This window comes from Typopeltis vanoorti, chromosome 4 (assembly GCF_054136105.1).
Source record: "Typopeltis vanoorti isolate ZY-2024b chromosome 4, IOZ_Tvanoo_1.0, whole genome shotgun sequence".
Lineage (NCBI taxonomy): Eukaryota > Metazoa > Arthropoda > Arachnida > Uropygi > Thelyphonidae > Typopeltis > Typopeltis vanoorti.
Genome location: NC_143552.1, coordinates 58,009,269 through 58,030,323, shown reverse-complemented (window position 1 = coordinate 58,030,323; position 21,055 = coordinate 58,009,269). Strand labels below are relative to the sequence as shown.

Genomic DNA, 21,055 nt, shown 5'->3' with positions numbered 1-21,055 from the left:
GTAATAGTAATCATGTCGGATCCAAAGTATAGATCGAGAAGAAGTAGGATCCAACAAAATGGCGCAGCAGTCGGCAGGATTTGAATTCACTAAAAAAAGGCATTGTAATATTAAGTATTAAAATTTGTAATAGTAAAAGGAATTTAAAGTAAATTAAGTGAATCAAGTGAATTCGTTGTAAACTAGAATCAGGCAAACATAGAAGTTATTTTGGAATTCTGAATTTTTTTAAAGTCGTCGTTAAAAGATTAGTATGGCTGTTGCATCTAGCTCAAAAATGGAAGATGATGAATTCTTCAGAATGGTGAACCCCCAACAGCTATTTCCTCAATTTTCAGGAGAGGAATCAGATGATATATTGTCATATTTTACCTATATTGAGAAGCTCAGAGAAAAAGCAAATTGGACTGACTTTCAGTTATTAATATTACTCAGAAATAAACTAATAGGTAAAGCAAAGACATTCTTATATTCATCTCCAATACTTAGAGAAACATTTGAATATTCAAAATTTAAGGAAACTTTATTATCTCAGTTCTGTAAACTGCGAAGTGTAGGACCTAATCTATGAAAGTTACAAAGGATCACACAGAAAGATAAAGAGAGTGTTACTGATTTCTACAATCGCCTGATAACTCTTTCTAACAGTCTGAATGTATCCAATGCAGATAAACTACATTTGGATTGGGCAGTTTATCAACAATAAACAGCTTATAAAAAGAAGATCACTACACTAGAAGAATGCCTGAAAGCTGCCAAAGAAAAAGAGCAGATGATTGGTGATATTTGTCCCTTATCCAATGCAACTTTTGTCAATGTTGTGAATAAAATTAATTATCCCTTGGACCAGCCTAAAGTTGGAGGGAAGAATAATAAGGAAGAGGAGAAAAGAAAAGATACTGGAGCAAGTCCTATTAGTGTTAGTCACATGACTGTGAATGTAGATCAAACCAACAAGAAGTTGATGGAAGATGTACAGAGCTTAATTCACCAGGAAGTTGAGAAATTGAATCAACCTATTATGGATAGTCTTAATAAAGTGGTGAAGCAATTGGCAACATTCACTCTACAGTCTAAAGAAAACCAAAACCCCACAACAGATAAGGTTGATGAAAGAATTAAATTGGAAGTAGAAAGGCAAAATCAACCAATTTTGGCAAATATAAGTGAGTTGTTACTAGGACTACAAAGTATTAAACAACAGATATCATTTGTATCTCAACCTCAGATGGAGAGAAAACATAGAGATCCTCCCAAATGCTATAGTTGCAATAAAGTTGGACACCTTGCTAGAAACTGTTTTCTTAACAAAAGAAATTACTCTAACAAAAGCTGGGATTCAAAGTATGGACACATATCCCACGAAGCATATAATAGAATGCAGAAACACCAAGGATCTAATAAACAATGGTGAGAATTAGAGGAGGAGAAATCCTAGATTCTAAGTGTAATATTTTATTAGATACAGGATGTAATGCTTCAACTATTAGAAAGAACTATCTCCAAAGTATAAAACACAAATTATGGAATAGCATTGCCAAACTAAGAGAACCTGTAAGAATTACTACTCTTTCAGACTCAAACTTCATAGCATATCAAAAGGTTCGTGCTAAAATCTACCTGAATTTAAACTAAGTGTCTGGCAAGATTTGCTTGTTATACCTTCAACCTCTAACATAACCTCCCACATTATACTAGGGACAAATTTCTTGGAAAAGTATCAGTTCTCCTGTGATTTTTTTAGAAAAGAAATATCCCTAATGAACAGGAAAAGAAGTATCAGAAGAGCTGGCAATTATATGTATGATAGAACACGGACACAAAGGGAAAGGTTTTGTGTACCTAATAAAAAAATTGCCCCAGATAAGGTAGAGCTGTCTATGAACCAACTGTGAAGCATAGTGATACTAATTCTGATGTGCACGATCAGCCTGAAACACAACTTATCACTGATGAACCATCACAACAAGTAGTACCCAAACCTGGATCAGAAGTTGCCACTAAAAATAAATTAACAGTTGAAGTTAATTTTGCCAAAGTAATCAAATTACATCATGGAACAAATCATCAAGATGATAGACAACTGAGGATGAATGTTAGTGACAGAGAACAGAACTTCTGCCCTGAAAGGATATTATCACTTTATAAGTGTAGCAATCAGAATTCTCCTTATGATAAAAACAACAAGAACTCAAGTGGAGAGATGCAGAGAAGTATATACAACTGTAATAAGAAATCCAATTATATTCAAACTAAGTGCTACTTAAGATCTTGGAAGGGAGATAAGAAGTCAGTTTTCTCCACTCGTGAGTCTAGTGGGAAAAATTTTTCTTTAAAGAAAAATTTTTCAAAGGAACAGTAAGCCTTTGTTGGTTTCTGAATATATAGAGATTTAAGTGATTATTATTTGCTTCAGAATCCATCATGATCTTCCATCACAAAGGCTAGACTTGTAAATAATATTTAATGTAAACAACTTATTTTACAATTTAATATTCATATAACTACTTTAATTTTGTCTAATATCTAATTATTTAATCAAAGATATATGTATTAATAATGAAAATACTGTATTAAATATTATTAAGCTATTTTAATTATTACTATGTTAATATTATAAGAACTTGTATTTGATAATTTAACTGTGCATTAATTGAAATATTAATATTCTCTATTTATTCCTATTTGTAGAAGTTTAACGTTATGCAATAGCTCAATTTTATTATGTTTTGTTTTGTTGTCATGGAGACGTATGTAAGTAAGCGAGCACGAGTTTGGAACACCACGTGAGGAGAATGTTGAAAGCTTATTGAAAACAGTTTTAGTTAAAGAGAGCACGTGAACAATTTAGGCAGGAAGAATGGATATAAAAAGGAAGAATGCTGAAAATATAGAATAGAGAGAGATGGATTAGAGAGAGAGATGGATTAGAGAGAGAGATTGGCATTGGGTTGGAATCGGAGCATTGGGCATTCGAGAATCAGAGTGCGATATTAGAGAGTCGGCAAGTCACTCAAGCAGCTATTTTAAGTCTACTAGTCGAGAAGCAGTTAGCTAATAAGTTGTAGAATAACAATTATAGCTACAAAAAACAGCTGAGAGACTATTAAATAGACTAGCGATACTTGCGTTGAGATTTAATTTCAGCGTCGACCTTTCAAGGACATACGGAACCTTGAAGCAAAGTACGAAGTTTCTAGAGAATAGTAGAGGCTGTGAAGTTGAAATTTACCGTTAGCTGTGTTTAGAATTATAGTGCCTAAAGAATTATTTTAATGCAGGAGGAATTAGCAACTGTGCATATTAAACCTCAAGATAAAGAATTATTGTGTATTGCCTTAACTCATGAATGATCAGTAGTACTTTATGCAACAACGTTTGTTTATGTGTATTGTGACCGATGATTAATTCAGTTAATTCTTAGAAGAATTATTTTAATGAGTGCCGTATACTGTTTAAGTGTTTACAGTTATAAAAAGTGCTTACGCCTAAGTAGATGAAGAAAAAAGTTTATCGGTAAGATTATTCCAACCATTAATATTCCTATACAGAGAAGTGTGTGAGTTTCATCCTAGAATTTCCTTATGTTAACAGTAACTATTGCGAAGATTAGCTGAAGTGTAAATTTAAAAGTGTTTGTTTGTGAAGAGGTGTTACTGCAATTTTTGTCGTATTTGGAACTTAAGGAACTGTGAGAAAACTGTAATAGAGATAGCAGAATTACCATTGTCTGAGTTTGTATGACTGTATTGTCAGGAAGGCTGAAGTGTTTCTAATAACTTAATTAGTGATTTGAAGTTAAGTGTAAAATTTGTGATTTTAAAATTAAATGTTTGTTTTGTTAATCAAAAGTTGTATTTTGCCTGAATCTCTTTTACTGCACCATTCATAAAATATTCGAACCGAAGCGGGTAAATTAAGTAAGTTAAATATACTCGTATATAAAATAACAACATATAAAGGAAGGGTAGTTGAGAGTTGGTTTATCTTCAATTCTTGAACTAATTCAGATATAAAGTGGTGCAGTCTTTAAATATAAATTTTCTTTACATATGAATTACAAATCAACTTACAACTTATCAATTAGTTAAGAACATCGTAATAGTAATCATGTCAGATCCAAAGTATAGATTGAGAAGAAGTAGGATCCAACAATCCATTGGAGATTTCCCTGCACAGGTACGAATCCTGTCGATTGCGCCATTTTGTTGGATCCTACTTCTTCTCAATCTATACTTTGGATCTGACATGATTACTATTACAATGTTCTTAACTAATTGATAAGTTGTAAGTTGATTTCTAATTCATATGTAAAGAAAATTTATATTTAAAGACTGACACCTGAGATGTGGAAAGGCAGCTGAAGTAGATGATATTACAAAGAAAAGACATCAAAATTACAAAGCTGGTATGGTAGGAAGTCCGCTGAATAAATTTATATGGAATGAGAGACAAATTAGTCAACACACTAAATTAGCTATATACAAGATAATGTTCAAGGATCTGAGATATAGGGTAGAAATAAAAACACTTGACCAAAATGTTCAAATATGGAGGTATGGAAGTGATTGGAGTAGAGCTCTCATAGTTCCCTTCTATACATATAAAAAAGGGGGGGGGGACACAAAACTGAATTTGAGAATTACAGAGTGTTCTCTTCTTAGTGTTCCTGTAACAGCTAAGAAAAATTATGGAAGAAAAGCTTGGAAAAAATAAGCTGGATTCAGGCCAAATACAGATTTTTCAGGATCAAAGATATTCACTTTAAGACAGATAGTTGAGAAATCTTGGGAATATAACAAGAATTTGTATTTAACTTTTGTTGATCTGGAAAAGGCATATGACAAGGTGCCAAGAGGGAAGATCTTCAAAGTGCTACAGTTATATAATGTAAATTGGATATTATATTGAGCAGTACATAGTTTCTGTTTAAGCTGGAAGTCGGAGTTAGAATTGAAGGAGATATAAAGGAAAATGGTTTGATGTTAAATCAGGTGTGCAACAAGAATGCATGTTATCTCCACTGCCGTTCATTATCTATGTGGATCACATTATGCAGGAAAGTGGTGTTAAACCTGATATCAAAATTGGAGATGTTAATCTTAGCTTTTTTACTTTATGCTGATGATGTTATACTTCTAAATAAATCCAGTACAAGCCTGCAAGATTACTTGACTAAATTGAATAACTGTTGTAATAAATTTAGTATAAAAATCAGCAATAAAAAAAAACAAAGATACTGAAAATAGGCAGAGACATTGACTATATCTTGAATAGGGAACCTACAGAACAAGTGAAATTTTGTTCATCTATTTGGGCTCCATTTTTAGTAAAGATAGCACATTAAATATGGAAATAGACAACAAAATTACAAAGCTGGTGTGGTAGGAAGTCCGCTGAATAAATTTATATGGAATGAGAGACAAATTAGTCAACACACTAAATTAGCTATATACAAGATAGTGTTCAAGGATCTGAGATATAGGGTAGAAATAAAAACACTTGATTAAATTGTTTTTAGAACTCTCACAGATATGAGAGTTCTAAGAAAAAAGGGGAGTGAACAGATGGCATCAATGACAGTATCATATTAAAAATGAGGTTGTTTGGAAAGAACATGTCACTGTTAACATTCAGGAATGTGTGATCGGAGCTGATCTCAAGGGATATGATCACTTAAACAGAATGGTTGAGGAAGGATTAGCAAAACAAATGTTCTTTGGCAGGAAAGAGACCCAGAGGAAGACCAAGATATAGGTGGATTGATACAGTAAAAAAGTGCCTTAGAACACAGAAATATAAGATCTGATAATGTAGGAGTCTTGACAGATAACAGATTAATTTATAGGCAGATTATAGGAGAGAATGAATGACTACTATTTGGGTTTTTTTTTTTTTTTTTTTTGGTCAAATTTATTTCAAAACTAAGTTATACCAACTAGTTTCACCAACTGTAGCTGTTGGCTTCATCAGGGTAAAAGATGTATAAAAAAATAAGAAAACTTAAACGCTAAAAACTAAAACCATAAAATGAACCGAATACAATTGCATTTTATAAAAGCAGAAGAACGCATTCATCACACGCATACTGCGTGTATGATCTACTAGTTATGTAGGAACGTTCTGTAGTTGGCAGCAAAATTTAATTCTGGCATGTTGAAAGATCTAATGAGGGTCTTCCAGATCTCGGGTAGAATCAATCCTTGGTTTCTATTAAGGTTTTGTTCTGAACGGAGAACTGTTGTGGCTTCTTTTATAATTCGGGAGCAGAAGTCCTCCTCTAAATAGGGCATTGAGCTTTTATCCCATTCTACTACATGGTTAGTCCTAGCAAAATGAAAGGTTAACCCCGATTTGTCTTCTCCATTATTATTGACATCTATGTGTTCCTTCTTCCTGATTTCAAAACTTCTTGAAGTCTGGCCACACGAACAGGGAATGTTGTAAACTCCAGCATATTTAGAAAATGGATGACTGTCTTTTGGAGATCGTAAAAATTGGCGAATGGTCTCTGCAGGTTTAAAAGCCACTCTTATTCCATGCAGCTTGAGGAGTCTGGCAAGCTTAATGGAAAGTGTCCCCATAAAAGGAATCACTATGGTAGGATTATAATGTATATCTTCAGGTTGTCTTTGTGGGGGGGTCACAGAAAAGAATCTTGTGGATCAATTTTCTAGGATAACCATTCTTTGTAAGGTTATTTGATGTCAGGGACAGTTCATCTTGGAGGTCTTTATCATCTGTCGTAATGAAAGTGGCTATATTTTAGCATGTGTACAATGCTAAGTTTCTGAGAAATATGGTGTGAAGAAGTGAAGTGCAAGTATCTACCTGTATTGGTGGGTTTACGATAAACCGTAAGGCTGATATGATCATCTATTGGTTTCTTGATTAAAATGTCCAGAAATGGTAATTATAGGCAGATTGTCGAACGGAAGTTATTACTACATGAAAAAGTTAAATCTTTATTATTATAATAACCTGTACACCTCCCCTGATGGTATACATCAGGAATTTTATGATGAAAATTTATTTTATTTATTCTGTATGGGGTTCCTCATTTTCCTCCTCTGTCCCTTAGCATGAGTTGGGCCCTCCTAATGAGGTATTAAGTATGTTTATGACTGTAGATCTGCATGTGTTCATGGGGCCAGTTTACCTGGTCTGGGGGATGAAAAACCTGAGTTTCTGGGTGAAAAAAAAAAAAAGTAGAAACCAACTAAAAAGAGTTCATTGGTCTCTACCTCTGTATGAGACCAATTAACTCATCTTTAGTCAAAAGAGACCAAATAAAGGTTCCTGACATCTTGGATGGGAATTGAACCCATGTCTTTCTGACCAAACGACTTTGTCTGTACTGACTGAGCTGCGGAGGGGTTGATGAAAATAACCAGCATTAATAACAAAATCAAATAATTTTACAGTACTGTATCAGAAGAAAAGATTTTTGCAATAATCTTAATGATTTTGATGAATCATATAATACAGGGATTCTCAACCTATGGTACGCGTACCACTGGTGGTATACGTGAGCCACTGCCGGGTGGTACGAAAACAGATTTGCTTACTGGTACATCTAATATCTTGAATTAAATATAGTGGTACACCACTGGAAAAGGTTGAGAACCCCTGATATAATAGATAGATCATTATATTACTAAATTTTGTTTTCTTTTGTAACATATGTACATAATTTGTTGTATTATTTACCTTTCATTGTTGTGTTTCATGGTATTAGTTAAACTTACTGTTAATTTTTTTCGAAATATGTTAAATTTATTTGCAGTCAAGAAAGGGGTAAGAGCTAGGTTTTTCTCCCAGAAAACAGTGAGTGGAATAATTTGCCCTTAGGGGTAGTGAGTGCATCTAGTGTGAATGAATTTAAGGGAAGGTATGATAGCTGGTTTGGGTGATTTATAGCCTCCCTCGATGAGTACTTGACTCCCTGGAGGTCTCAGATAATAATAATAATCTGGAAAAATGAAACAAGTAAATTCTTTTATTATAATAGTTTCTTATGCATTGTATACTTCTTCAGAAATAAAGGCGTTTTTAATTCGAAATTTTTTTTCTTAATGATTTTTAATACTTGAACATTGGTTTAGTAAATAAGAGTCAAATACTGAAAATAAAAGAAATAAATGTTGAAGAAAAAATATGTTCATGTTATTATTTTCAAGCCAGAATGTATATATGAGTACCTTATGTTCTGTGATATATATCAAACACCATTTCAATAAATTTGGAAAAAATTTGCAGGTTATTACTTTATCAGTATATCTTTTTTTAGATTGCTGGCCTGGTTGGTTGAATGGTTAGCATATCTGCTCTCCAACTAACAGGTTGCAAGTTTTAATTGCCATGGGGACATGGTTTTATGGGATTGTCTTTAGATGGTAGATGAATTTCATTGCCCAGTGTGTGAGACCCATTGCCCTTCTTATTTGGAGACCTGGAGTGGCTTGAAAAAGTTCCATGTTTGGTTTCTAGAGCAGGGTTTCCAAATCAGGTAAAAAAAAAGTTAATAAAAAAAATAGGAAAAAAAACAATACTTAGCCCATCAACTATTCCCTAGATGGCACGCATGCCATAGGTGACACGTCTGAGAATTTTGCTGGCATGTCAACGATTTACAGGTGATATCCTTTTATACGCTTATAAATTATTCAACCTGTTTTTTTTTAATTGTTAAATACATACAAATCAAATTTTGTTTTACACGAGAGAGCAGCTATGAAGACGTGCATATGATTAGTGTGGTATTAACAAAAGATCGCATGACCCAAAGACAACCAACAATTGTTGAGTTGAAATGCTAATTCTCTTCAACTGAATTCCATAACATCTGAAACTGTCATAACAACATTCACTATATATTTGTTAGTTTTAACACATTCACGACAGGTGTCGTTTATCATTCTGACCGAACCTCATTACCGGCAGGCTAAACTCACACAAAGTTTCAAGGGTTGAAACTTTGTGTGAGTTGAGCCCGCTCATGTAATTGAAAAATTGGACAATAGTTTTTAGTTAGATAATGTGTTTCCTGTGCAACATATGGTTTTGCTTGAGTATATACAGCATAGTTTCTGTGAGAGAGGGACATGCGATTCATTAGTTAGTGTTGTTTTTATTCCAGCTGTAATTGCACTATTTGTTGAGAAATATATTACACAGACTTCAAAAGGCTGTGTACCTTATTTAGGAATACAATAAAACTACTTGTTTTTCTTGCATCTACAGTATAATCGATGTTGGGGAGGGTATGTTGTTAACCATGGGGAGCAAGTTACTGTCGCCTCAACAAGAACATGTTTAACCTGGCATTAGTAAGGTGGGGTGTCACAGACCCGAAAGATTTTAAATTGACTATAACTTTTTAATAATGCATGACAGTGAGTCATGCCTCAGTATAGCTTCCCCTCCCATAGCCTGCTACTCGAAGCCATAAACGACAGGCTGTTGCACACAAGCAAGTTTAGTGTGCAGAAGTGTGCTGGGGTCCACCAGACCCCACCTTACTAAAAGTGCGACTATATTTACTTCTGAAACGTAAGTGGTATATTCTACTAAAATATCGTTCTTGCCGTGTCTTCTATATTTTTACATACCAACTATAAGCAAATACGTTTTCGTAAATATTTAGAGGGTATTTTGAGAATAATATCTTTTTTTTTTTTTTTTTTTTTTTACCAGATGAGTTATGGGCAGGAAGAACAGAGGTTACGTCAACATATAGATGATGCTTTGACAGACGAGGAGCCATTTAGTGGAGATGATGATAGTGAAATTGATTTAGAATTAGTCAGTAACCATGAGTCTGATACAGAACAAGACTGTGAGGAAGAATCCACTAATATTGATTAAAAAGATATGGATTTCTATAATAAACTACATTTTTGGGTGGGTCTGTGGGACCCCACCTTACCAGTTTTCTTACATTTTCCCACCTCACCAGCGCCGGATTAAACGTTTTTCGTGTGCGAGTATATGCAAAACTTTTTAATGTATTTTTTCATAAAGTAAAATCAGAAGTGCAAGTTATATGTGAGGCCAAGTTATATTCGAGTAAATATGGCAAGCATTTCACAGATTATTGATAATACAATAATCAATTTTACACTGAATAATATTATAAATTTATATATAAATAAATATTATAAATAAATAAAATATTATTTATAAAATTATAAGTAATTATTTATAAAATATCATAAATAAATATATATATATTATAAATTTATAAATAAATTAATTAAGTTAGATTAATTTTCTATTAATTTTCCCCCTATTAAAAACTGCCCGGCACGTCAGCAACTCGATTGGTAAATTTTTGGCACACGCACATAAAAAGGTTCGCCACCACTGAACTATACTGATGTACTATTGTTTTATGACCTTTTGTTGGCATTAGTCACATTAAAAAGAAAAAAAAAAGAGATCATGGTTACTAATGCTGGAAAAGTTAGACACTCTTTTTTGGAATATATTGTGTTTCAAGGAGAGTGTTATTAGTAATTCTTTCATGTCAATTCTTTTGCAGATAACAAGTGGAACATCTCAGCCACTGGAAGTTTCATCTCCTTATCAGATTATGCTGAAAGGAAATGAAGGCTTAACAATGGAAGGTCAAGAAGTTATATGGGTAGCAGGATTAGATCTTTATTTAAAAAGCATAGTGAGTACTTCTGACATAATTTTACACATTACTTTTAACTTGTAATGCAATAATTCAAACACTGTTGGATATAATATGCTGTGTGCATGAGTGCTATTTTTAGTTCTTTGTGAAAAATGCTGTTTAAAATACAGCATTTGTATCTATATACTGTTTAGATTTTTTTTTTTTTAGAAAGATCACTTAACAGATGGGCGATGGGAGAAAGAAAGTGGCATTAAACCTGATATTAGAATTACAGGTATCAAACTTAGATCTCTGCTTTATGCAGATCATGTTGCATTCCTAAACATATCCAGTGCAAGCCCCCTAGGATTCTCTGACTAAATCACCAGCCTATTTTGGTAGAGTAGTTAACCCAAAGCCTGTTGGTTTGAATCTCGTCGTTTGAATCGATATTAGAATTACAGGTATCAGACTTAGATCTCTGCTTTATGCAGATCATGTTGCATTCCTAAACATATCCAGTGCAAGCCCCCCTAGGATTCTCTGACTAAATCACCAGCCTATTTGGTAGAGTAGTTAACCCAAAGCCTGTTGGTTTGAATCTCGTCATGGGCATGGATGTTTGTAATTGACTTTAGGTGGCAGATGAATTTCATTGTCTAGTGTGACAACTCTGTCCTGCTTATTGTATGCCTGAAGTGGTTTAAAAAAGTTCCATGTGTGGTCTCTAGAGAAGAGTTTCCAGACTATGTAAAAATATCAAAATATATAAAATTAATAAAAAATAGAAAAAAAATCCATAGCCTACTCATAGTACAAATGTACCTTAGGTTTACAGAAAAAAACTTTTGTGAGTATGAGGTACATAAACAATGAATAGCAGCTGTAACAAATTTGGCATTGAAAATCAGCAATAAAAAGACCAAAACTATGAAAATAGGCAGGAATATAGAAACCTTCAGCAGCATTCTCAATAGGGAACCTATAAAACAAGTAAAATATTTTAGCTATTTAGGAACAGTTTTTAGTGAACATGGCAAATTAAATATGGAAATAGACAACAGTATAAACAAACCTGGTATAGTAGAGATCCAGCTGAATAAATTTATATGGAATAACAGAGAAATTAAACAAAACACTAAACTAGCAATGTACAGGAAAGTGATCAAACCAGTTTTAAGCCATAGATTTGAGAATTGTGTTAAAAATATCTGTGGTCTCAAAGATTAGAGAAACAGATAGCATCAGTGGCAGAATTATGAGGTAGGTTCGAAACGTTTTCCTCCTGACATGCAAATTTTGCGCCAAGTTTAAAACGCTGTGCATTACAGATAGCACCATTGATGGGGAGTTTAGTGTATTTCAACTGTCTACCTACATCATTCAGTTGGAGGCACTCATTTGACTAACACATGGCACGCTAAGTGGCTTTAATGTTAAAAATTGAGTACAGCACTGTGATAAAATTATTCACCAAAGAAGGGATTTTTACAAGTGCCATCAAACAGTGATTGGATGATGTTTGAGAAGCTTCCCTTCATATTCCACCGTGAAGGAATGGGCTAAACGGTTTTGCCTAGGAAAAGAGAGCATCGAAGATGATCCTTGTGATGGTTTGGCCTGTGGACATGATAACTGAGGAAAATGTCTCTCTTGTTGAGGAGTGACTGTTCATTGATAGATGGGTGAAGCTCAAAGAAATCTCAGCGAGGTTGGGAACTTTCTATAACAACCATCTTTTGTGTCTTTCACAAGAAGCTTCACATGATTAAGGTCAGTGCAAGGTGGGTGCCCTGACCTATCCCTTCCATTCAGGAGCATCGTGTGACCTGTTCCCAGACGTTTTTAGAGCTTTGCCAAGGGAATCAGAGAGAAGTGCTGGAATCCATTGTCATCAGGAATGAAACCATGGTCTTTTATTGTGATCCTCTTTGCAAAAGGGAATCTATGGAGTGGCACAAACCAGGTGGAAGCACCACTGAGAAAAGCCAAGGTTACCAAGAAGATCATGGCAACAAACTTTTGGGATTGCCAGGAAATTCTCTTGATTGACTACCATGAATGCAGAATATTATGCTTGTCTGCACAAACTGTGTAATGCCCATAAAGGAGAAGAGACGAGGAATGCTGAATCGTGGCGTGAAGGATTGTGGTTTCCAGGAGATTGAACACCCACCTTACAGCCTAGTGACTACTACCTTTCTTCAGTCTTGAAACTGAAGAAAGGCCTTCAAGGAAGAAAATTTCTGACAATAAGGTGAATGATGCAGTTTTAGGCCATTTTGCAGACAAAAGTACAGACTATTTTTTCAAGGACAAAGAAATGTTAATTCAAAGATGTGTAAAGTGTGTTGAAGTAAAGGGAGATTATATTAAAAATGACATAGTTATCTTTTTATCTCCTCTAAAAGTTAGTCAGGGCAGAAACTTATGGAACCACCCTCGTATATTAAAAATGAAGACATTAGGAAAGGAACTTGACATTGCAAGCATTCAAAACATGTGAGCAGGGCTAATCTAAGGAGGTATGGTCATTTAAACAGAGTAGAAGAAGAAGGTTAAAAATGTAGGTGTTTGATGTCAAGAAGGCAGGAAGAACCCAAGATCTATGTGGATTGATTCATTTAGAAGTGCCTTGGAACATTGAAATGTTAGATGTGACAATATTGGAATTCTGACAAGTTATAGACTAATTGGAGGAAAATTGAGATTAATAATAAAGTCAAGTTAATCACTACAATGCTGTCATAGTAGCCTGTACACCTGATATGTATCCCTTGAGGGTACATATCAGGAAATTGTTGATGAAAGATCACCTTTGTAATCAAAGAGAATGAGTTAATGGAGTTAAATTACATTGCATTAAGTGCATTGCTGCAATAGTGCAGTTCTTTCTTTTGATAAGTGTATTCTTGATTATTCATTTTGTGGATTATCTGTGCAAGAATTTTCTGTGCTTTTTTTACATATTTATGAAAATTGCACTGTTTCCTATTTCATGCATTAAGTTATGCAGAACCTGTGATATAATAACAGATTTCACTAAGCATCCAGCTTTGGATTTTAATGACAATGTGGTATTGTTTACTAATGCAAAGGAGGCAATCTTTGCCTTAAAAAAAATCCTTTCATAAGATCTTTTCTCTACTTACATTTGTAAAAAGACCTTATGCAAGGACTTTATTTTTTAAAGCAAAACAACCATCTTGTTCAGTTAATGCTGGTTATGGTAATTGCATCTTTTATGGTGCATATATATTATAGAGGACACATAACTTGTATTTGAAAGAGATTCATGCATCCAATTCTTGTCTGTCCTTAAATGGGTTGAATCCTCTAATTTAGGCAATTTAATGGAACTTGCCATTCCTCTGCTGCATCCCTCTAAGAGTAAGTATTTTATGGCTTCCAGTATGCATTCATTTGGTTGGTTTGCCTGTTTTGAGGGATGAAAAACTATCTCCATGTGAGATAGAGATTTGAATCCAGGTCTTTCCAACCAAAGGGGCTTTGTCAGAATGGACTGAGTTAGGCTCCTCAAAGAGAGTTTCATCAGTAAATGTTTTGTCAGCTCTGTTACAGATAAGAAGTGGAACACAGTTGTTTATCAATCCCTGTATATTATATTACACTTCACTCAGAAAGTCATACACTGACACTGTGTACTTTTTTGTGCAATTGCTACAGGAGATGGTAGTAAAATCAAGAATATTAATGATATTATAAATTAAAAATGCCAAGAAATTAGTTCTTGGCATTAATCTTTTAAAGTAAACAATGTAATCAAACAAAGGCCACAAAGAAAATTACAAAGATGCTTTGGAATTATGAAATGTAGATTATGAAGTACATGGACTGCAGATACTAGTAGTAGATAGAAGAAAAAGGGATACAATAAAGGTCTATAAACTTTTAAGAGAGCGTTATAAGATGTCAATTGATAAAAAAAAAATTTTTCATTATATGGAAGTGGGGGGAGGATCAGTGGAAGTAAGTTTGGTGTGGTTAAGAAGGAGTAAGAACTAGATTTTTCTCTCATAGAACCATGAGTGAGTGAGTGGAGCAGTCGAAGTAGTGAGTGTATCTAGTGTGAATGAGTTGAAGAAAAGGTATGACATCTGGTGTGTGTGATGTATGGCTTCCCTTGATGTATTCTTGACCTGTGGAGGTCTAATAATAATATTGTACAGGTGATAAAACAAACTATAATTGATTGATAAATTTATGAAAGGAGAATCCACCTTCATAAATTGCTTCATAAGTTGCCTCAGTCCTGAAGTATCTTTAGGACTGAGGAACTTGTGGTAAAGGTGGACCAAGCTCTCATCACTACTTGTCTTAGTATCCCTTACAATGTAAAGCACATCTTTGCAGGCATGTATAATGCTATGCATTAAGGGTAGGGCCACTACCTGACCGGTTTCAACCTTTATTGAATGTTCAAGTACAGGTCAAACTCCAAAAACTCAGTGTTGTTCCCCCAGTAACAGGCTCACCCTGCCACTGAGAAGAACTCTCAGCGTTGGCTCTACCCTGTGGCAGGCTCACCCCACCACCGAGCAGAGCTGCTCATTTGCTCATATGTCATCTGAGGGGAAACAGCAACAGCCTCAGTTAACTTCATGGGCTACAGCATTGCCATTCATTACTCCCCACCAGGACCTGTGTGATAGCAGCAGCCGAGCCTCAGTTAAAAATTCATGGGCTACAGCATTGCCATTCATCACCCAAGCTTCCAACCAATTTCGACCTTTATTGAGGTCTCATCAGTGGGAGCCAGACCCAGAGGTGGTGATACTAAGGTGGAAGCAATTCCATGGAAGACCTCCATTGCTTCCACCTTAGTATCACCACCTCTGGGTCTAGCTCCCACTGATGAGACCTCAATAAAGGGTCAAAACCGGTCTGGGTAGTGGCCCTTCCCTTAATGCATAGCATTATACATATCTGCAAGGAGATATGCTTTGCATTATGGGAGATACTAAGACAAGTAGTGATGACAGCTTGGTCCACCTTTACCATGAGTTGCCTCAGTCCTGAAGATATTTCAGGTGCAAACTTTGTTTGCTTACACTTGGATAAAGGATTAAACTAAATTTATTATAGTATAATCAAGTGGGAAAAAAACTTCCAACATCTTTCTCTAAATCCAGAGTAATTTAATAATAAGGTGAGACACCTTTTGGCAACTCGTACAGGTAAATATGACTTCTCCATTGCCTCCACCCTAGTATCACCACCTTTGGGTCTATCTCCCACTCACGAGACCTCAATGAAGGTCGAAACCGGTTGGAAGCTTGGGTAATGAATGGCAATGCTGTAGCCCATGAAGTTAACTAAGGTATGGCTGTTGCTGTTACCCCTCAGATGACATATAAGGAGTTGAGTGGCTCTGCTCGGTGGTGGGATGAGCCTGCCACGGGGTAGGGCCAAACACTGAGAGTTCTCAGTGGCAGGATGAGCCTGTTACTGAGGGGAACAATGCTGAGTTTTTGGAATTTGACCTGTACTTGAACATTCAATAAAGTTTGAAACCGGTCTGGGTAGTGGCCCTTCCCTTAATGCATAGCATTATACATGTAACGAATGGCAATGCTGTAGCCCATGAAGTTAACTGAGGCACGGCTGTTGCCGTTATCCCCCTCAGATGACATATGAGCAAATGAGTGGCTCTGCTCGGTAGTGGGGTGAGCCTGCCATGGGGTAGAGCCAACACTGAGAGTTCTTCTCAGTGGCAGGGTGAGCCTGTTACTGACGGGAACAACACTTAGTTTTTGGAGTTTGACCTGTACTTGAACATTCAATAAAGTTTGAAACCGGTTTGGGTAGTGGTGCTTCCCTTAATGCATAGCATTATACATGTCTGCAAGGAAATGTGCTTTGCATTATGGGAGATACTAAGACAAGTAGTGATGACAGCTTGGTCCACCTTTACCACAAGTTGCTTCAGTCCTGAAGATACTTCAGGTGCAAACTTCGTTGTTTACACTTGGATAAAGGATTAAACTACATTTATTATTGTATATAGAACAATAAAATTAAGTGTGTGAGGAAGAATTCTGTAATGAGTGTGGGTTGTTGAAGGGGTTGACCATATCTTGGGAATTTTGATGCCATCATTTTTAATAAAGTCGGATTGGTTGATAATGGCCTTACATGTTTTTAATAATAAAACACATAAAAACCACAGTAATAACTTTTAATTAATAAAGGTACAAATATTTCATACTGAAATTAACAGTACATCTTCAATGTCATACAAACAGTTAAAAGAATGGAATACAAAGTAAAGAACAGTCGGTGGATCACCAATTGGTGATCCACCCTGTTAAGTTTGTTTTAAGACTCATTTTGTTCCAATGTTTTCAGTTTGATAGCTGAAAACATAGGAACTTCCTAATGCGGTAAACTATAGAGCTTAAGTTGAGACTGAATTAGCATGATAAAAGAAAAAAAAGCTCCATGTCTGATTGATCATCCTGTTATTATTATTATACAAGATCTGGAGGTCTATTGATAGTATTAATCTTTTTTTTTTTTTTTTCAAAATGTTAATACTATCAGTAGACCACTAGGTCTTGTATAATAACAGGAAAGATCAGACATGGAGCTTTTCTCTCTGTTTCTCTCTTTTTTTCATTCTAGTTCAGTCTTCCAGTAAGCAGGGTGGTGGTCTCTAACTGGATGATGAAATTCATCTTCCAATTAGTTATTTGTATGGGATGCAAACCCTCACAACAACCAATATAGTTGGCATATAAAGTTTATATGGAATAAGGGAGAAATTAGAACTCCATAGTATAAAGATAGTATTCAAATCGGTTTTAATTTATGGCTCTGAAAGTTGGGTTTGAAATAAAGCATTTAATTGACTGACAACCACAGATTAGAAAGTTTTGAGGAAAACTAGGAGAGTGAACACATGATATTAGCAGTCATATTGAAAATGTTATAAACTTAATACCATTAATCAAATGACTTAAGGAATTGACAACGTACATAAGAATATAAATTAAATTACACTTTAATAAATATTTTGGCAACATCACATTGCCATCTTCAAAAGGAACTTACAAAAAAGGCACATGCACATAGGCACTACAATACAGAAACTGAGAATGAAGTGAGGAAGCCATTGTTCTCCTAAAAGTCCTGATGGTGTCCCCTAGTGGGCTATATAAGTGTTCTTGGTCATTGGGCTGAAGGTCTGCTGATGTAAGCTTCCCAAATTTGGGGCAGTCTCATGCAACCAAATTTGTTGAGGTTTGGAGAGTTTCTTAGGGCTGAGGCTGATTCCATGAATGGTCTTTCGAATTTGAATTTGCTACGGTGTATTATTGTAGCTTTCTTCCCCCCGTATTCTGTGGCATGTATCCAGAGCATGGTCTGCAAGACCCGAGTGGCTGTACTTGTGAAACTGGATGTAGTCCTTGTGTTCCGAAATTCTGATATTCACTGTCCTGCCTGTTTAGCCAAAGTAAGACAGTTTACACTGCAAGGGACCTGGTATACACCAGGTAGGTCTAGAGAAAGTGGATAAGGGATGCCAATTTTCTGTATGGTCTGTAACAGGAGGTCATGTTTTTTTAAGATTTTGGTAATTTTTTCCGAGGTTCCTCTGATGTAGGGAATGGTGATGGATTTAGAGTAATCCTTGTTGTGAAAGGGGGGGGGGGTTTGTTGGTTTCAATATTTTTTGAATTTTATGGGTGTGGGGGGGTAGTTATTGGCTGAGAAAGTGTTGAGGATGTGATTTAGTTCAGTGTTTAAGGCCTTGTCGTTTGAACAGATTAGTTTAGCCCTGTTGTATAGTGTTTTCACCATTCCATATTGTTGTGAGGTGTGGTGGTGGGATTATTGGTGAATGTACCTGCCTGTATGGGTGGGTTTTCTATAAACTGATAAAACCAAGGTTCCATCAGGCTGGCAGGTGACTAGTGTGTCTAGGAAAGGGAGGCTGTTGTTTTCCTTTTTCCAGAGTGAACTTGATTCTGGGGTGTTGGTTGTTTAAGTGTGTTAAGAAGGAGAGGAGTGTATCAGAGCCATGTGGCCAAATAGTGAACACATCATCAACGTAGCGAAGCCATATGGTTGGTTTTTGTGAGGCAGAGGCACTGGTACAGCAATTGAATAGGTTAGCCATCCAAGATGCTAATACCATACCATACCATTCCAACTTGTGTAAAATTGAAGCAGAAGTTTCAATCATGTTAAATAGGTCTGGTATGTCTACATATATATAATCCAATTTTTTTTTTTTTAATCTACTAATTTCTTATGCTGTATAGTATGCTTCATCAAATGTATAGCTATTTATTAAAATGATTGTTAATGTTGAGATTGACATGTGCTAAAGTATTCTTTTATGCTGTGTAATATCTGTCATAACTTCATTCTGTACATTTCAGGAGAAAATAGTATATCAATTTGGAAGAAAGATCACACAATTTGGGCTTCAGTTTATCACACTGCAGATGAAAAACATCAGATTATCTGGGAACTAACCAGAATGCTATATAGTGAATTTAATAGCTATGTTTGTAAGTTTAAAGGAGACCCACGAATGGTACAGTGTCCAATCCAGTATAATAAAAATCAGGGCCTAATTCTAAACTAACTTTGGTCACACTACGTAAAAGATCTGAAGTCCTCGGAACTAAGTAATGATAAATATTACACAGCATGGAGGAACAATGAAGCATGTATAACATCTCAGCAACAACTATTAATATTAAGTTTATGTTTTAAGACTCATTTTGTTCAAATGTTTTCAGTTTGATAGCTAAAAACATGGGAACTTCCTGATGAGGTAAACCATAGAGCTTAAGTTGAGAAATGGAAGTTAGTGTTTTCCAGTTTCCTGCTTGTTTCCATCATTTTTATCTTTGCACTACTGATTTTCATTCCCATTCATTCATTTTTAATTAACTTTGTTATTACAGCAGTTATTTAGACGAGGCCTAAAGACTTGATATTGGATTTAATGCTACTTTCCTTCATGAGATGATGAATAACAAGCATATATCATGCAACTTTACACCAGATTTTCAAGTTATCTTCATCCTTCATTTCTGAATTATAGCCTTTAGCATAGGCTCTAATCCATTTACATTATATAATTGCAATGTTTTAAACAATGGGTGCTTAAGGGTCAAAGCTGTATAACTGAGAGGACACCTCCACATAGTCTTTAAAGGAATGCAGAGAACCGACCAGGGCTTCTGAGCTAATATCCAATCCTCACCTTCTCGTGCAGCACCGTGTTGGGTATCTACTTGGATACTGAACGAACGAGGATGGGTTGGCAATTTGGGATTTAGCCGACCAAATTGTATTCTTATTGGTAAATGATGGTACAACATGACAAAATTTCATGCTGGCTGGGGAGTCGCCCGGTTAAACAAGGCCCCCGTTGTTTAACCGGGACTACTGGAACAAATCTAAAACAAACCCCAACTCAACATCACCAGAGTTAAAGATCGGTACTATCAATGTATGAAGCCTGAATGGCAAAGAAATGGAGCTAGCTGAGGAATTAGATAAGCACCAGATCAACATAATAGGGGTGACTGAAACAAAAAAGACAAAAACTGGTGAGATCTTTCTGAGCAATAAATACAAAATGTTATATTCAGGCAATGACAATCAAGGAAAAGAAATAGTAGCCATAGTATTCAACACAAAATACGAGGCTAATCTTCTTGAATGGCAGTCAGTCTCAAGTAGAGTAATGTGGGCAAATATGAAAATGGGGAACTGGACAATGAGACTTATTTGTGCCTATGGTCCCACAGAAGGTTCTACTAAGGTAGAAGTGGAGGAATTTTTTGAGGCTTTAGAAAAAGCAACTGACAAATGAAAAAGAAAAAGTTGGTCCTTGTTACGGACCTAAATAGAAGAGTAGGAAATAATTGTCACACACACACAAAAATATTTGGAGAAAAGAGCAAAGCTAATAATAATGACAAATATCTATTGGATTTCTGCTCAACACATGGACTGGTTATTACTAACACCATGTTCCAACATAAAAATGTGCACAAATTCACAGGGAGAGAAGAAGCTAGGAATAAGAAAAGTCTCATTGACTATGTCATTGTTGATAGTGATGTTTTCTCCCTGGTGCAGGACACCAGAGTGTACAGAGGATTTAAAATTGGAAGTGATCACTATTTAGTCTTGAGCAGGATAAAATTGAATTTCATATTGAAAAGAATAACATGTAAGAAAGTTTTAAAGCGAATAAAAGTTGAGCAGCTCTCAGATGTGAACTGTAGACTAAAATACACAAAGATTATTGAAGAAAAAATGAAATAGTTTGAGTACAGGAATCAAACCTTGGAGATTCAGTGGCAAACTCTGAAGAAAAAATTAATTGATTCTGCCACAGAGGCATGTGGTGAGGTTGTCTGCAAGGATAAAAAAATCAGA

General features: G+C 35.3%; 1 protein-coding gene across 4 annotated transcripts in view; it reads left to right on the top strand.

Annotated features, from left to right (window-relative positions):
- Nucleotides 1-21,055, top strand: part of Scgbeta (sarcoglycan beta) — a 112,424-nt gene that overhangs the window by 85,689 nt on the left and 5,680 nt on the right. For all 4 annotated transcript variants that reach the window (XM_090391201.1, XM_090391202.1, XM_090391203.1 and 1 more), the window contains one exon: nt 10,544-10,678. In XM_090391201.1, the coding sequence (XP_090247327.1) occupies nt 10,544-10,678 (135 nt within the window). The remainder of the gene's footprint in view (nt 1-10,543; nt 10,679-21,055) is intronic.